Source organism: Hyaena hyaena, unplaced genomic scaffold (genome assembly GCF_003009895.1).
Source record: "Hyaena hyaena isolate Hyena2069 unplaced genomic scaffold, ASM300989v1 scaffold_550, whole genome shotgun sequence".
Lineage (NCBI taxonomy): Eukaryota > Metazoa > Chordata > Mammalia > Carnivora > Hyaenidae > Hyaena > Hyaena hyaena.
In genome coordinates, this window is record NW_024081182.1 from 675,846 (window position 1) to 692,164 (window position 16,319).

Consider the following 16,319-nt stretch of genomic DNA (forward strand, 5'->3'; position numbering starts at 1 on the left):
GCTTTATATAAATATCTAAGAGCGTAACTCCAGAGAGTGGAAGTACATAGTACATGAAATCAGCAAATCATATAATATTAAGGCTAGAGAAGCTCCAAATAACAATAATAATAATAATAATAATAATAATAGCAATAGCTACCATTTGAGTGCTCAGCACCTAAGTCCTCAACATGCTTTTCTCATTAAATCTTCTCAGCGGCCCTAGCAAATAGGGGTATGATTATCCCTATTTTACGGGTAAGAAAACTGGAGGTCAGAGAGGTAACAGGACTTACTCAAGGTCACACACCAGATAACTGGCCAAACTGGGATTTATATTTGGGCCAGGTACAAACTACAACTCTATTTATCTTAAAAACAAAAAAATAATAATACTGACAAAAATAGTAAAAATAATAAGCCAGGTCTCAGCTCCCCCTCACAGAAGGAGTCTAAAGGGTCTGTGTAGTTTTACCCCTTTACCTTTCCAAAAGTACCTGCTCCAAAGGCCCAGACTCAGTTCCACCCTCTGGAAAATGGGGTCAATCCAAATACAGTCACAACATCGGGGCCCTCGAGGGCCCCTCCGCAGAGTGGTGCCCCTTGAGGAGGACAGGGGAGGGGCCAGTGGCTCCAAAGCCATCACAGAAATGGCAAGCCCGGCCATGACATAATGACAATCAGGCCATCAAGAGTCACTTGGGTTCCCCAATGAACAATGGGGTAATGGTCACAGCAAATCCCACATGAGGGTTAAGAGTCCTGGAGTCTGGTCAGTCATCAAAAGGTTAAACACAGAATGATCGTATGATCCAGTAATTCCACTCCTAAGTACATACCCAAAAGAGCTGAAAACGGGTGTTCAATCAAAAACGTGTACACAAGTGCTCACAGCAACATTTTTCCTAAGAGCCAAAAGCTGGAAACAATCCAAATGTCCATTAATGGATGAACGGACAAACACACTCTGGTATAACCATACGATGGAATAATATTCAGCCATAAAACAGAATGAAGAACTGATACAGGCTATAATGTGGATAAGCCCGAAAACATTACGTATGCTTAGTAGTCAGTCACAAGTCATACACTACTGTATGATTCCATTTCTATGAAATGTCCAGACAAGGTAAATCTGTTGAGACAGAATGCAGGCTGGTGGTGGCCAGGGGTTGCGTGAAGGGGGAATCAGGGAGTGATCGCTTAATGGACACAGGGCTTCCTTTGGGGGTAGTGACAACATAACTAGATAGAGGTGATGAATGCACTAAATGCCACTGGATTGTACACTTTCAAAGAGTTGATTTCATTATGCAAATTATACCTCAACTTAAAAGTCACTGACTGGGGTACCTGGGTGGTTCCATCAGTTAAGCATCCAACTTGGGCTCAGGTCATGATCTCAGGGTTCATGAGTTGAAGCCCGGCATCAGGTTCTGTACTGACAGCTCAGATCCTGGAGCCTGCTTCAGATTCTGCGTCTCCCTCTCTCTCTGCCCCTTCCCCACTTGCACCCTGTCTCTATCAAAAATGAATAAATGTTAAAAAAAAATTAAAATTAAAAAAAAAGTCACTGAGTGGAGCGGGTGGTGCTTGGGTGGCTCAGTCGGTTAAGCAACCAACACTCAGTGTCAGCTCAGGTCAAGATATCACAGTCTGTGAGTTCAAGCCCCACATCAGGCTCTGTGCTGACAGCTTAGAACCTGCTTGGGATTCTCTCCCTCTCTCTCTGTGCCTCCCCTGCTCACATTCTCTCTCTCAAAATAAATACACTTAAAAATATAAAATAATAAGTCACTGAATTGGGGCACCCGAGCCTGCTTAAGATTCTCTCCCCTATGTCCCTCTCCTTCTTTCCCACTCTCTCCCTCTCAAAAATAAACACTGAAATAATAATAGTAATAAATAAAAAATTTAAAAACAAATAAAAGTCACTGAATGTGTTCTAGCTGAAGATGATCTCGTATGAAGTAATTATGACTGGAATATGGTAAATGTTTGGCAAAGGAGAAACACCACCAAGAGTCACTCCATTCAACAAACAGAACATGCCAGGAGCCATGGAGTGGAGGGGTTGGGCTGGGCAAAGCCTCCCAGGCGTACCTGAGAGAGAGCAGGGTCTTTGCTGCTCAGAAGAGGTGACATTCCAGCTGAGACCAGGCAGAGCAATAGTGACTGCCAGACCTGAGGAGAACACGGGAAGGGAACAATGGGTAGCTGGGGCCAGGGGACACGCAGGTGGGACAGCAGCAGGGGTCAGGAGAGGTGGCCAGGGGCTTGCTCAGAGTGGCAGTCCTGTGCCTGGGTGGCTCAGTTGGTTGAGCGTGTGACTTTGACTCAAGTCATGATCTCACAGTTCATGAGTTCGAGCCCCACATCGGGCTCTGTGCTGACAGCTCAGAGCCTGGAGCCTGCTTCAGATTCTGCGTCTCCCTCTCTCTCTCTGCCCCTCCTCCACTTGCACGCACTCTCTCTTTCTCAAAAATAAGTAAACATTTAAAAAACAATAAAACTCAAGAGAAGCAAAAATACATTTCAATGGACACTTGGACAGTATGAGGGCAGTGGGCCGTGTGGGCATGGAGCAGGGACACAGTCTAGCCCGTGAAAGGGGAGGCAGTCAGGGAAGGTTTCTGGGAGGAAGCGACACCAGACTGAAAGAGGCGGAGTATGCCTTTAAAGGAATAAGGTAATGAATGGCATCCATGGCAGAGGGAACAGAAGGGGCCTTGCAGGCTCTAGAAGCATCACAGGACCAAATCATGAAAGGTGTCCACTCAACTAATACTTCCTGAAGATGTACTATGCACGAAGCACTGTCCTAAGCATGGCGACATGATGGTGAGCCAAACAGGCCTAGCCCTTGCCCTCCCGGGGCTTATCATCTAGTAGGGAACAGAGACATTAATAACAACAGTTCATATTTACACGGTCCTGTGACAGCCACATAAGTCTCCAGGGTGGGTCCCGGTGATCCTCTCCCCCAAATACTGACATTCACACCCTTACATAGGTCCTTTCCACTGATCCATGTGACCAATAAGATATTGCAGAGATAACAGGGCGTCATCTCCAAGAGCAGATGATCAAAGACATTATGATGACTTTGCTCTCTCCAGGACCATTTGCTCCAAGGGAAACCAGATGTCATGTCGACAGGGCGCTCAAGCCAGATCCTGGGAGGTCCACATGGATTCTGGGAGGTCCACGTGGAGAGGCTTGACGCCAACAGCCGGTGTCAGTCGCCATCTGAGCCAGTCATCTTTGGAAGGGAACCTCTAGCCACAGGCAAACTTTGAGAAGATTTGCATCCTTAGCTCATACCATGAACGCAATTTCATAAGAGGCCCTGAGCCAGAACCACACAGATAGGTCATCCCCAAATTCCTGAGTTGCAGGAATTGTGAGATAAGAAGCGATTATCACTGTTCTAAGCCTCTAAGTTTGGGGATAATTTGTTAACAGCATAGATAACTAATATCAGTCCTTACTAAGTTTTTAACGTAAATTAACTTTCTTAATCCTTATACTGACCCCCGTGAAGGAGTTACTGCCATTACCTCCATTTAATACACAAGGAAACTGAGGCATCAAACATTTAAGTGCCTTGCCTGAAGATAAAACCCGTACATGGAAAATGAGGATTTGCATCTGGGAATCTAGAGTCTAGATTCTCAACCACTATGCTACAGCTGCCAGTGAGGCTTCGGGTACACTTCATTCATTCACTCATTCATTCATTCAACACCTTTTTAGCATCTACTATGTTCTGGGTGTTAGGAGAAAAAGACAAAGCCCCTGCTTTTCATAGCACGCACATTGTAGAAGGAGAGACAGCTAAGAGACAAGAAAACAATCAAACCACGTGATTTCAGAAGCTGGTAAGTGCTCTGAAGGAATAAATAAGGGAACCAGTCAAGGGAAGCGAGATGGGGACACTTCTTCAGACAACGACTCCAGAGATCTGCCTCTCTGACATGTGAGCAGAGATCTGACAGCAGGAGGAAGAGGCTGCCACAGGAAGACCAAAGAGAAATATAGTCCAGGCAAAGAGAAGAGCTGGCGCAAAGGCCCTGAGGCAGCAACAATATGTTGGAGGGATTTTCATCATTTAGAAAGATGCATATTTCCCAATCTGTAAACTAGATCCCCTTCATCTCCTGTCACTCCAGCTGTCCTTCTGTGATGCCCATACAACAAGCCACCATTTACAAAGTACAACAAAGTTACAAACATGATCCCGCTGAGCCTCCCAGTCAGAGTGGTGGCTACAAAGTGATAAAACATCATTTGTCTGAAGAACAGGGAAGACCTTTTAGTCAGAGGGGCCTGTTATGACACTCATTTAAAAATGCTTAGAGAATCTCCTTAAACACCTAGCAAAGATCGAAAATAGATGAATCTCATGCCCACTGTATGGAAAACCAGGGCTGGCATCTTAAACATGATGAATTGTGCTCAAATAAGAGGAAGACAAATGGAAACGAACTAGAAAAATACTTGAATGGCTATGATTGAACAGCTGAAGTTGAGCTGATGCCAGCACTATTAACAATGAGGTAGAAAAAAATTAGCATCCAAACGAATTTGACTTCTGTTTTCTGATTCCTGAGCAAGTTCCCAGGGTTTGAGTGTCTCTCTAGATCTCTTTCTTCCTCTTCTAGATGCGGACAACAATCCAATCAGAAGGGCCCAATGCCCAAATCTACACTCATCGTTTACTTACTGTAAATCCTTGTAACAAAACTTCTATTCTCAAATTGAAAGAGAGGAAACGCTCTTGATAAAACTCACAGCAGGGTTCAGGGCAAATGGAAGATGTAAATGCTACAGGGAAGCCCACCTAGGTGCTGGCAACTTTTCTATCTCCAATGGGTGGCAGTTGTACATATTTATATAAAAATTCGCCAAGTTTACACTTCTCTGTAAGTTTTACTTGGTGAAAAATGAAAAAGAGGGGTATCTAGGTGGCTCACTCAGTTAAGCATCTGACTCTTGATTCAGGCTCAGGTCATGATCTCATGGTTGCGAGATGGAGCCTGGTGTTGGGCTCTGCGTGCAGCCTGCTTAGTACTCTCTCTCTCTCTCTCTCTCTCTGCCCCTCCTCCTCACGCACTCTCTCTCTCATAATAAATAAACATTTGGGAGAAAAAAAAAAGGAAAAAGACCAGAACACTTGGCTGGCTACCATTTATTGTGCCTTTTTCTATGTACCAGGCACGGTGCTAGGCACTTCACATATTTTTCTCTCAACTGATCCCACCAACATCCGAGTCCCAATTTACTGCTGAAGAATCTGAGGCTCGAAGAAGGCAAGCCATCTACCAAGCATCACACAGCAATAAGCAGCCGGGGCAGAATTCGGTTCCAGGTCTGTCTCACCGTAAAGCCTGAAATGTCTGGGAGGCAGTCCTCTCCGGCCACAATGTTAAGGCTGGCGGGGCGCTCACACTCTTTTCAGTCAACAGATCAGGGATCCCCAGAGCAGTGACCGGAAGGCACCACACGGTCAGGGCTCCCATTCTGGTGCTCCTTTCGGGAGGGCATGCGCCCTCTGAATGGGATGAGGATGGCTTGCAGGAGGGACACCAGCAATGTGAGCGACCCGCTCTCCCCCAAAGCCCGCAGCGCCCGGCGCGGGCAGGTGGCGAGGGGCTGGGCCCCCGCCAGGCTCCCGGCCGCCCGCAGCCCCGTCCCCGCGGCCCTACCTGGCTGGTGCCTGCCCGGCGGGAGCGCACTGGCGCTGGACTCGCTCATGGCTGCGCCCCGCGCCCCGGAGAGGCCGTCGGAGCCCCAGCTCTGGCCGCCGCCGCCGCCGGCTCCCGGAGCCGAAATTCCAGGTTCCGGCGCGGACGTCACAGAGGCCGGGGCGGGGGGCGGGGCGCGGAGGAGGCCCTGGGCACGTGCGCCGCCCCCCAGACCCCTCGCGGCCGGGGACCTGGGGCCGGGTGCGAAGGGTCTGCGGCCGCGGCGCCCCAGGCCCCGGAAGGCTCCACCCAGAGGCCGAGTCGAGGGGCGACATGCCGAAGTCTTACTGAATTTAAAGAGGTTGCTTAGTAAAAATAACGGAGGCTCTGAACAAGTGCATCTAGTAAGTTACCATTTGGGGACAAAAACGGGAACTGAGATATTTGTACACGCTTGGAAATGCATCGTGGGGCTGGGAGGCTGAGTGAGGTGCGAGGGAGGATCTCGCCGTGTGAGTTTGTGTCACACATGTGTCACCATAGCCACGTTTCATCGCTATACATCTATTCATGTACGGTTTGAAATGAAATTAAAAGTAATTGCCAAGTATAACTAAATGTAAAATGATTACATAAACGTAATTCTATATGCACTTGTATATAGGTAGTTGCCAAATTAAATTCATAAATGAGCAAGTGTAGATAAAACTCCTGTGCAGAACTCCAAATAATTTATACAGATACTTGAAGGAGGCGGAGCCCAATTCTCCACGCTAAATGTGGGCCGCACACTGATTTCCTTCCAAAGAGTGCAGTGTGGGTGGGAGGGCGGTAACTTAACCTGGATAATACTTGACACTTTGTCAGATATTCAAGGTCAGCCCCCCGCAGTGATAAGTCACGTTGATGGCATGCACTCTTGGTATGATGTGATGAGAATCACGCCAACTGTGGGGCCTTTCTCCCCCAAACCTGTAACCATAGCCTCATCATAAGAAAACATCAGACAGTGGTGCCTGGGAGCATCAGACTCTTGATTTTTGGCTCAGGTCATGATCCCAGAGTCTCAGGATCGAGCCCCCACATGGGGCTTCATGCTGAGTGTGGAGCCTGCTTAAGATTCTGTGTCTCTGCCCCTCTCCCCTACTCTCTCTCTAAAAAAAAGAAAGAGGGGCGCCTGGGTGGCTCAGTCAGTTAAGTGTCCGACTTCGGCTCAGGTCATGACCTCATGGTTCGTGGGTTCGAGCCCCGCATCGGGCTCTGTGCTGACAGCTCAGAGCCTGGAGCCTGTTTCAGATTCTGTGTCTCCCTCTGTCTCTGACCCTCTCCTGCTCACGCTGTCTCTCTCTCTCAGAAATAAATAAAACATTAGAGAGAGAGGAAGGGAGGGAGGGAGGAAGGGAGGGAGGGAGGGAGGGAGGAAGGAAGGAAGGAAGGAAGGAAGTGCCTGGGTGTCTTAGTCAGTTAAGAGACCATGTTCAGCCCAGATCATATCTCAAGGTTCCATCAGGCTCTCTGCTGTCAGCGCATAGAGCGGATTCGATCCTCTGTCTTTGTGCCCTTTCCCTGCTTACGCATGTGCTTCCTCTCTCAAAAATAAACATTAAAAAATTTTTAATAAAAAAAACGAAAACAGCAGACAAACCCCAAACGTGGGACATTCTACAGGATATCTGATAAGTACTCCCCCAAATTGTCAAGTTCATCAAAACCAGGGGTGGAGGTCTGAGAAACTGTCAACAGCTAAGGGAGCCTAAGGAGATAGGACTGCTAAGTGGAAGTGTAGCGGGAGAAGGAGGGTAGGGGTGCGGATCCAAAAAAAAAAAAAAACTAAGCAAATCTGAATAAAGTATGGACCTTAGATAATAAAAATGTGTCAATATTGGTTCATCTATTGTAAGAAATGTATCATAGTGATGTTAAGATAGTGGTAATCAGAGGAGCTGAGGCTGGGGGGTACAGAAGTTCTTTGTGCTATTTTCTCTGTATGGAAACTCTCTGTAGTCTCTGTACTATTTTCTGTAACTTTAAAACTGTTCCAAAATAGAAAATTTATTTATTTTTTTAAAAGTAATTGCTTGGCTCAAAATAAACGCTATTTTTATTGTAGCTAAGGGTGGGGTCTCCGGGTTTCCCGTTAGAACCCAATTTCCAGTTATTCCCTGAGTGAGCTGGGCCACATGCCTCCGCCTCTCTGAGCCTCTGTTTTCACCTATAAAATGAAGATCCATTAGTAGGCCCTGGGCTGTAGTGACAAGATTGAAGTGCCTGGGGGAGCATCTGCCGATGGGGAGAGGAATCGAATCAGGATGCCAATATCACACCTGCACAAAAGAAAATCCAAACAGAGATGTAAGCGAGAAAGTAAAACCATGGAAGTACTAAAAATAATTTTTAATTACATTTTTTTAATGTGTCACCAAGGGGATAGGCTCATTGAGTTTAACCCAAACCCAGGAGCTAAAGAAGCATAAATCCAACTACATAAAAATGTAAAGTTTTGCAACACAGTGACATTTGTGCAAGTATATTCTTTGCAATGTTGTTTATATCAGCAAAAGACTGGAAGTAGCCTAAATCTCTGTATGTAGGAGGCTGGTTAAATAAATTTTGATACATATGTCCAACTATTATATAGCTCAACATGTAGACATATACAAAGTTCTGCATATAGAAGTATATAATTAAGTGACAAAAGCAAAGAGCAGAAGACATGTATTAGATAAGCTACTATTTAGGTAAAGAAAGTACATACTTGGGACACCTGAGTGGCTAAGTCCAGTAAGTGATCGACTCTTGGTTTTGGCTCAGGTCATGATCTCATGGTTTGTGAGTTATGCCCTGCATCAGGCCCTGCGCTGACAGCTGTGGAATCTGCTTGAGATTCTCTGTCTCCCTCTCTTTCTCCCCTTCCCCAACTCACTTGCTATCTCTCTCTCTCTCTCAAAATAAATAAGCATTATTTACAAAAAAGAAAGTATATGTTTGTAAATGCATATTTTATCTCCAAACAAGTTCTCGAAGGGTATTTAGTGAAAATCCTTTTTTTGTACTGCATAGACATATTACCTATACGTACTTGTTTGTATTTTTAAAAAATAAAAGCCCATGGCAGAGAAATATTGACAAATAATGGCAATTTCTATCATGACATAGTGCCTCCCTCTTCCCTTCCCCACTAGAAATTACCTTCCGCTCCCCAGTCCCAGCCTACAGATCCGGAAGGGCATGGCTGTAACGCAATGGGGTAGAGCTGCGTGGTGACCTTGGAGAAGAGGCTCAGAAGTCCAGGTGCAAATCTCCTTCCTGCTAGTCTCACGGGGCACCTGGCCCCGGCTTGGGTTTGCATCCTGGGCTAGGCGGGGCCTGAGAGTCTCCAAGGCAAGGGAGTGAGCCCAGGCTGCTGAAGGAGACTTCTTCCTCCCGGGAGAAGACTGGTTTTTTTTTTTTTAAGTTTATTTATTTTGAGGAGAGAAAGCAGAGAGAAGCAGAGACAGAGAGAGAGAGAGAATCGCAAGCGGGCTCCATGCTGACAGTGCAGAGCCTGTCGTGGGGCTCAAACTCACAATGAGATCATGACCTGAGCTGAAATCAAGACTCAGTCACTTAACAGAATGAGCCACCCATGTGTCTAGACTAATGTTACAGGAATAGAAATAGGGCAGTTCTTCAGGAAAAGATCACAGAAATCTCCTGTTTGAAGTAGGAGAGGAAGAAGCCTGTCAACTGGACAAATTCAGACAGAAGGATGGCAAGTAGGACAGAAAACAGAACAAGAAAGGAATCCTTGATTCCTTTTATTGCTTTCATTTCAAGGGGAGGCACATGTCTTGCCCCAGCGCCCCCTGTCTCCTTTCTCAGTTTAGCGCTTTGTTTTATCTATTTTCCACAGGAGAATGTGAGGAGGCTTGGTGAGGGTTCTCTTTTATTATTAGGGGAATAATGATAATAATAATAACTTCTGCTTATTGAAACATTACTTCCTATCAACCTTTCATCGTGCATGACCTCACTTAATTTTCATCATTCCTAAGATAATGGGAGCCCCTAAACCCCATTTTAAACAGAAAAAAGCCATGTTTTCCTTAAGAGGGAGGCACAGTGGAATCACTCCTGTTTCCCCGTCCCCCCAGCCCCCCACAGGTCACCTACCCAGAGCACCATGGTCTCCCCCAAGGCAAGGCCTGCCTCCTGACTGTCTCCCTGTCTTGTCCAAACATTGTCCACACAGCAGTCAAAACCAATTTCTATTTTTAAAGCATTTTTTAAAATTCTTTTTAATTTTTTATGTTTATTTTTTGTTTAATTTTTTATATGTTTATTTTTTTAGAGAGAGACAGAGAGAGACAGAGTGTGAGTGGGGGAGGGGCAGAGAGAGAGAAGGAGATACAGAATCCAAAGCAGGCTCCAGGCTCTGAGCTGTCAGCACAGAGCCTGATGCGGGGCTTGAATCCATGAACTGTGAGATCATGACTTGAGCCAAAGTTGGATGTTTAACTGACTGAGCCACCCAGGCGCCCCAAAACCAATTTCTCAAAAAAGGAGTCAATTTTGTCATTTTCCTGCTTAAACAACCCTCCCCCAATGATTTCTTCTTGCCACTTAGAATACACTCGCAAATTCCTTATTGTGTGTGGACCAGGCTTTGCAGGACCCGTCCAACCCCGTCTCCTACTATTGCCACTGTGGCTGGCCTCTTTTCTGCTTCTTGGACACATCTAGCATGTTCTTGCCTGTGGAATTCATGTTTGCTGTTTCCTTATCCTTGGAACCTGCATGTCACACTTGCCCCTGATTTTGTCCATTTCTCTCTTCCCATGGCAAAAGGTGGTGGCATCTCAACTCTAAGTTTACATAAACTCTGTGAGGACTGAGTAGAGATCTGTGAGTCATAATTACAGTCATACTGTAAGTATGTAAGTAAGTCATACTTACACTGAAACTGATGTACTTGACTTCAATCAAGAGTAAATTCCTGGCTGGGGCACCTGGGTGGCTTAGTCAGTTAAGCATCCGACTTTCGCTTAGGTCATGATCTCGCAGTTCGTGGGTTCGAGCCCCGCGTTGGGCTCTGTGCTGACTGCCAGCTCAGAGCCTGGAGCCTGTTTCAGATTCTGTGTCTCCCTCTCTCTCTGACCCTCCCCTGCTCGCCCTGACTCTCTCTCTCCTAGAAATAAATAAAACATTAAAAAAAATAAATAAAAAAAAAGAGTAAATCCCTGGCCCCATCACCCAAGTTCTTCATGTATGTTGTGTTGGTACAAACAGGGTCCCCTGTGCATTGACTGCCCTGGAAACTTCATCGCTCTGCCCCCTAATTGTCATTCCACATGTTGCCCACAACAGAAAAGCTTTGTAAACTGTAAATCCCTAAATACATATTTATATAGTAGCTTGGTTGTGTAAGACACCTATGGGGTTGCAAAATTGGACAAAGGAGAGAGAATTTTACACACCCACAGATATGTGCAAATAAAGCGTATCATTTCAATTCACTTACAGAAAAAGAATTAGCCAATGTCTTTGCTACTTCTCATTTTTAAAAATTTATTTTGAGAGAGAAAGCAAGGGAGGGGCACAGAGAGAGGGAGAGAGAGAGTCCCAAGCAGGCTCTTTGCTGTCAGTACACAGCCCATTGTGGGGCTCGATTTCATGAAGTGAGATCATGACCTGAGCCTAAGTGAAGAGTCAGATGCTTAGCTGACTGAGTCACCCAGGTACGCCTGTCTTTGCTACTTTAAATTTTCACAGATAATTTGAGCTTGCTGTTGGTTTGTTTGCCTTTTTTATTCATTTGGTTGGTTTTTCACTCATTGTTTAACTTGGTGTAGGCTAACTTGCTTTTATTTGGCAGCAATGATAACTGAGTCTGGTTGTCTTAAGGGGTAATAGGAATTTGTGGGAGGGCACGATGCTGCTGAGCCTCAGAGGAGATGGAAACAGTCACACCAAGATTTTAGCAGCAGTTTTTCTAGGTGATGACAGAAGTCTTTTTTTTTTCTTATTGCTTTTCTGTATTCACCGGCTTCTCTACAAAATTGCATTCATAATCGAGAAATGAAAGTTATTCTTTTTAAACATATTATAGGAAACCTATTCTTTATCCCTGTGTTTCCTCTTGGGTCAAACCCTTCATAGAAAAACACAAAGATGCTGGACATGTAATTTTTATCGTTGCTACAACGGGTAATAATGTAGGCCTGCAGGTTTGGCTGTGTGCTCACAAACGCTCACGAACAATTTCATCTATAGAGTCCTCAGATTTCACATTTGCAAAAAAGATAGATTAGCGTGTGGTAGGGGCCCCTCCCTAAAGAGAGAGAAAAAACAGGAGAGAAGACTTAAAGGTCACCTAGATATGTGCCCAGGTGCCTACATCCTCCATGGCCTTGTAAACTGAGACAACTTAATCAGACTGCATGTTTATGTGTGTTACCATATATGGGAGACAAAGAAATAGAAAATGCATAAAAAACTATGCCATGTGATATGGGCTGCCCAGTTCTTTGGGTACGACCCCAACTGAGTGGTGCCGGCATGAATAAAGTTGCTTCCTGGAAAGAAAAGCCTCAGTGTCACGACTCTCTGTGTGAGAATCCTGCAACCAGAGAAGTGTTCTTAACCTAAGGTGATACCCCTCCAGGGGGCACTTTGGAAATGTGGGAGGCAGCTTAGCAGTTACCATGGACAAGGGATGCTACGGACTTAATTCAAAGTGAAAGCCAGGTTGCTCCCTAGCAGTGAGCTGATGGGTTCCATCCCATGCGATAAACATCCTGTTTCCTGGGACACAAAGCGCCCACGATCCAAGCAGACATGCAAGCAGATTAAAACCCCTTCTAATGATCAGAGCCAAGAACCAAACTCCATCTGACAAATAAATACCCTGTATTTTTGTATGCCTTAAATCTGTGTTGAATTTCCCAGGAACACAGCCACTGTATACGTTGAGGAGAGTATATATCTCCTAGCCTCTAATTCTATCAAGAGTTATTCGCTATTTCAGAAAGTCAAAGCCGCTCAGGGTAATTGAGTCATCACTACTATGCTCCTGTATCGCTCCACTTTTGTAGCTGAAGCCTTTGAGATGTTTCTTCTAGAAGACATCCACTATTTCATGACTGTTATCCTCTTACAAATACTTTTGTTTTATCCTTCTTTCCTCTTAGACTTGGGTCAGTATATTGTTTGGTTTTCCACATTAGTTGTGCAGGTAGGGTTATGCCATGTTCAGGGAACACTCTGCCTGCAGAGAGCCAAGCGGCTCTCTCCCTTGCCTCTCCTTCATTTAAGCAGACTCACATGCCCCTTGTTCACCCACCTTCCTCCAGACCACCTGTTTAACACTGCCCCCCTCCGTTCCCCTATCTGCCTCAGCCCTCTGATCCTTGACTTAAATCAAGAATAAATTCTTGCTCTCGTCAACCATGTTCTTCATGTAGGTTTTTCTGGTGATGTGGGGAACAAAGGTAGAAAGAAATATAGGTAAAATTAAATTTCCTTATAACCTGCAGCCCTGTTCAGAAATACTTGAGGCTTGCAGACTATGACATTCCTCAGGGGGCTCCTGTCTTAATGCCTCACTAGAGGGAAAAATAACCTTAGCTTGACAATAGCTAGAACTCCAGGATCCTGTGAACGTTCTTTAGCATATGAAAGTCCTTTTTTTTTTTTTTATTTAAAAAATTTTTTTAGAGGCACCTGGGTGGCTCAGTTGGTTAAGTGTCCAACTTCAGTTCAGGTCATGATCACTCAGCTTGTGGGTCAAGCCCTGCGTCGGGCTCTGTGCTGACAGTTCAGAGCCTGGAGCCTGCTTCAGATTCTGTGTCTCCCTCTCTCTCTGCTCATCCCCTGATCGCACTCTGTCTCTCTGTCTCTCAAAAATAAACATTAAAAATTTTTTTTTAAATTTTTTAAAAGTTTATTTGAGAAAGTGTGGTAGGAACCCCTCCATAAGGAGAACGAAAAAAATGAAGAAGAGAGGAGAGAAGACTTCAAGGTCACCTAGATATGGGTCCAGCTGCCTACAACCCCCATGTTCTTATAAACTGAAACAACTTAATCAGACTGAATGTTTATGTGTGTTACCATATATGGGAGACAAAGAAATAGAAAATGCATAAAAAACCTTTGCCATATGATGTGGGCCGCTCAGTTCTTTTGGGTACGAACCCAACTGAGCGGTGCCGGCAGAATAAAGTTGCTTCCTGGAAAGAAAAGTCTCAGTGACACGACTCTCTGAGCGAGAATCCTGCAACAAAAGAGAGAGAGAGAGAGAGAGAGTAGGGGAGGGGCAGAGAGAGAAGAGGGAGGATCCCAGACTCCATACTGTCAGTGCAGAGCCCGATGCAGGGCTCCACCCATGAACCGTGAGATCACGACCTGAGCCAAAATAAGAGTCAGCTGCTTAACCGACTGAACCACCCAGGTGCTGCAAAAGTCTTTTTGGAAACTTCCTCTTGCCTTTACCTCACCCAACTCCCAAGTATATAATCAGTCACTCCTCACAACCCCAGGGCAGCTTTTCCTGCCCGTGGGTCCTGTCCCTGTGCTTTAATAAGACCACCATTTTGCACCAAGGAGGTCTCAAGAATTCTTTCTTAGCCATATGCTCCCAATGCCAACACTTCAAACCACTCAATTCCACAAAATGTCTATAATAACAGTCTTACTCTGCTGATGGGGTTTTGGGGGTGATGGTGGGGTAAGTGGGGTAAAATAAAAGATGGCGGGGTAAGGCAGTAAGGGAATTTAAGTTTTCATTTGCCTTTGTTTCCCACGTCACCATGGCAAGCACTCAAACCCCTTTACATCTTGATGAGGGTGAGATTAGGGGCCCAGGAAATGGGAGTCTATACATTTTTGGAGATTAGGCTATAGATAAGATTGCTTTTTTTCTTGCAGTTTACTAAGTGATCCATAAAGTGAAGGAGACTCCTGTCCTGCATGACTGTGATCTCTATCAGTCAACCATGTGCTTTCTTTCCTTTCCTCTGTCCTTGGGCAGCCAGGAGTGTCAGAGGAATATTACACATATCTCACCTTGGAGGAGGGGGGTTGCTTATAGCCTGTACTTTGCCCTCAGTTTGCCCCATGCTCCCTCATCACTGCTCTGTATGATTATTTTTCATGGCAGTCATCACATTTTTTTTTAAGAGAAGGCAGTGTTCCTTCTTTTTTTTTTATGTTTATTTATTTTTGAGAGAAAGAGACAGAGAGACAGAGCATAAACAGGGGAGGGGCAGAGAGAGAGGGAGCCGTAGACTGAAACAGGCTCCAGGCTCTGAGCTGTCAGCACAGAGCCAGACGTGGGGCTCAAACTCACGAACCGAGAGGTCATGGCCTGAGCCAGAGTTAGATGTTCAACGGACTGAGCCACCCAGGTACCCAGGCAGTCATCACATTCTAACAAAATATACATTTGACTGGGGGTGCCTGGGTGGTTCATGTTGGTTAAGGGTGTGACTTCAGCTCAGGCCATGATCTCACAGTTCATGAGTTCGAGCCCTGAGTCAGGCTCTGTGCTGACAGCTTGGAGCCTGGAGCCTGCCTTAGATTCTGTGTCTCTCTCTCTCTGCCTCTCCCTGCTTGTGCTCTGTCTCTCTCTCTCAAAACACAAACATAACAAATATATACATATATATTTGACTGTTTTATGTGTGTTTTTATATGTGTTTTATGTGTTATTGTGTGTCTCCATCACTAAAATGAAAGTCCCGCAAGGGCAGGGATCCTGGTGTGTCTGCCGTCACTGACAGATTTTCCCACATCTCAACTGTCTGGCACACAGGAGGTGCTCAACAATTCCAGCTGATTGCATAAATTGGGTTTGTGAAGTTCATTTTAAGATTATAAAAGGGGCTCCAAACTCTGAGTCAGCTCCTGATGAAATTTTCTGTAAAAATGGGAAACGTAATGGGGGAAGGAGGGAAACTCTCTCTTTCTGGTATGAATTGTTCCAGGATGTTTAAATACAATACATCTTTATTTGGAGTCATGAAAATTAATCTTAAATTAATTTTAAATTAATCTTAAAGCAAATTGTAAAATTTAGAAGTGGTCAAACACCTCTGAGGTCAGGAGAGGCTCAGCCCTTTTTGAGTTTTCCAGACTCTTGGCTGTCAGCAAAGAAAGGGCTCTAAGCAAAGGACCCCTCCCTGCTGGAGAGAGCTCAGCTGCTATTTTAAAGACCTAAGTGTTTACAGTCCATGCACGTCCACACTGGTTTGTCCCTTCCCAGGGGGCTCAGAGATCGACCAAGGGCCCATCTGGAAAACGCTTCCTTCCTGCCTCCCAGTCCCCACTTGGACTGTAGCCTTAAACCACTCCCTTGCCTTCCCACAAGGCACAGATCATCCCCCGACCCGAATGATTCCATTTTAATCCCCTCCCGCCAAGAGCTGAATCCCAACAAAGGCCATGAGTATTCCCATAGGGCTGCTCAGAAGCCTAAAACACAGCTGTTAAGAGCCAACGGGGTCCACTTGGGTGACAGGGGAGGAAAAAATGATCCCCTCGGCTTATTTTGCACACACCTCCAAGCTGCGGAGCACACGGCACATACCTCATTACATTTTTATTATAAATGCCTGGGTTCATCTGTGCCTATGAACGCGTCAGGTTGCAAAGCCTTCCTTCTCAGGAAGGACG

The 16,319-nt window shown here is 45.4% G+C and overlaps 1 protein-coding gene across 2 annotated transcripts in view; it reads right to left on the minus strand.

Moving 5' to 3' along the window:
* Window positions 1-5,789, minus strand: part of TMC7 (transmembrane channel like 7) — a 57,142-nt gene extending 51,353 nt beyond the window's left edge. For both annotated transcript variants that reach the window (XM_039255902.1, XM_039255901.1), the window contains exon 1: window positions 5,691-5,789. In XM_039255902.1, the coding sequence (XP_039111833.1) occupies window positions 5,691-5,739 (49 nt within the window). In that variant the 5' untranslated portion in view covers window positions 5,740-5,789. The remainder of the gene's footprint in view (window positions 1-5,690) is intronic.
* Window positions 5,790-16,319: the final 10,530 nt, after the last annotated feature.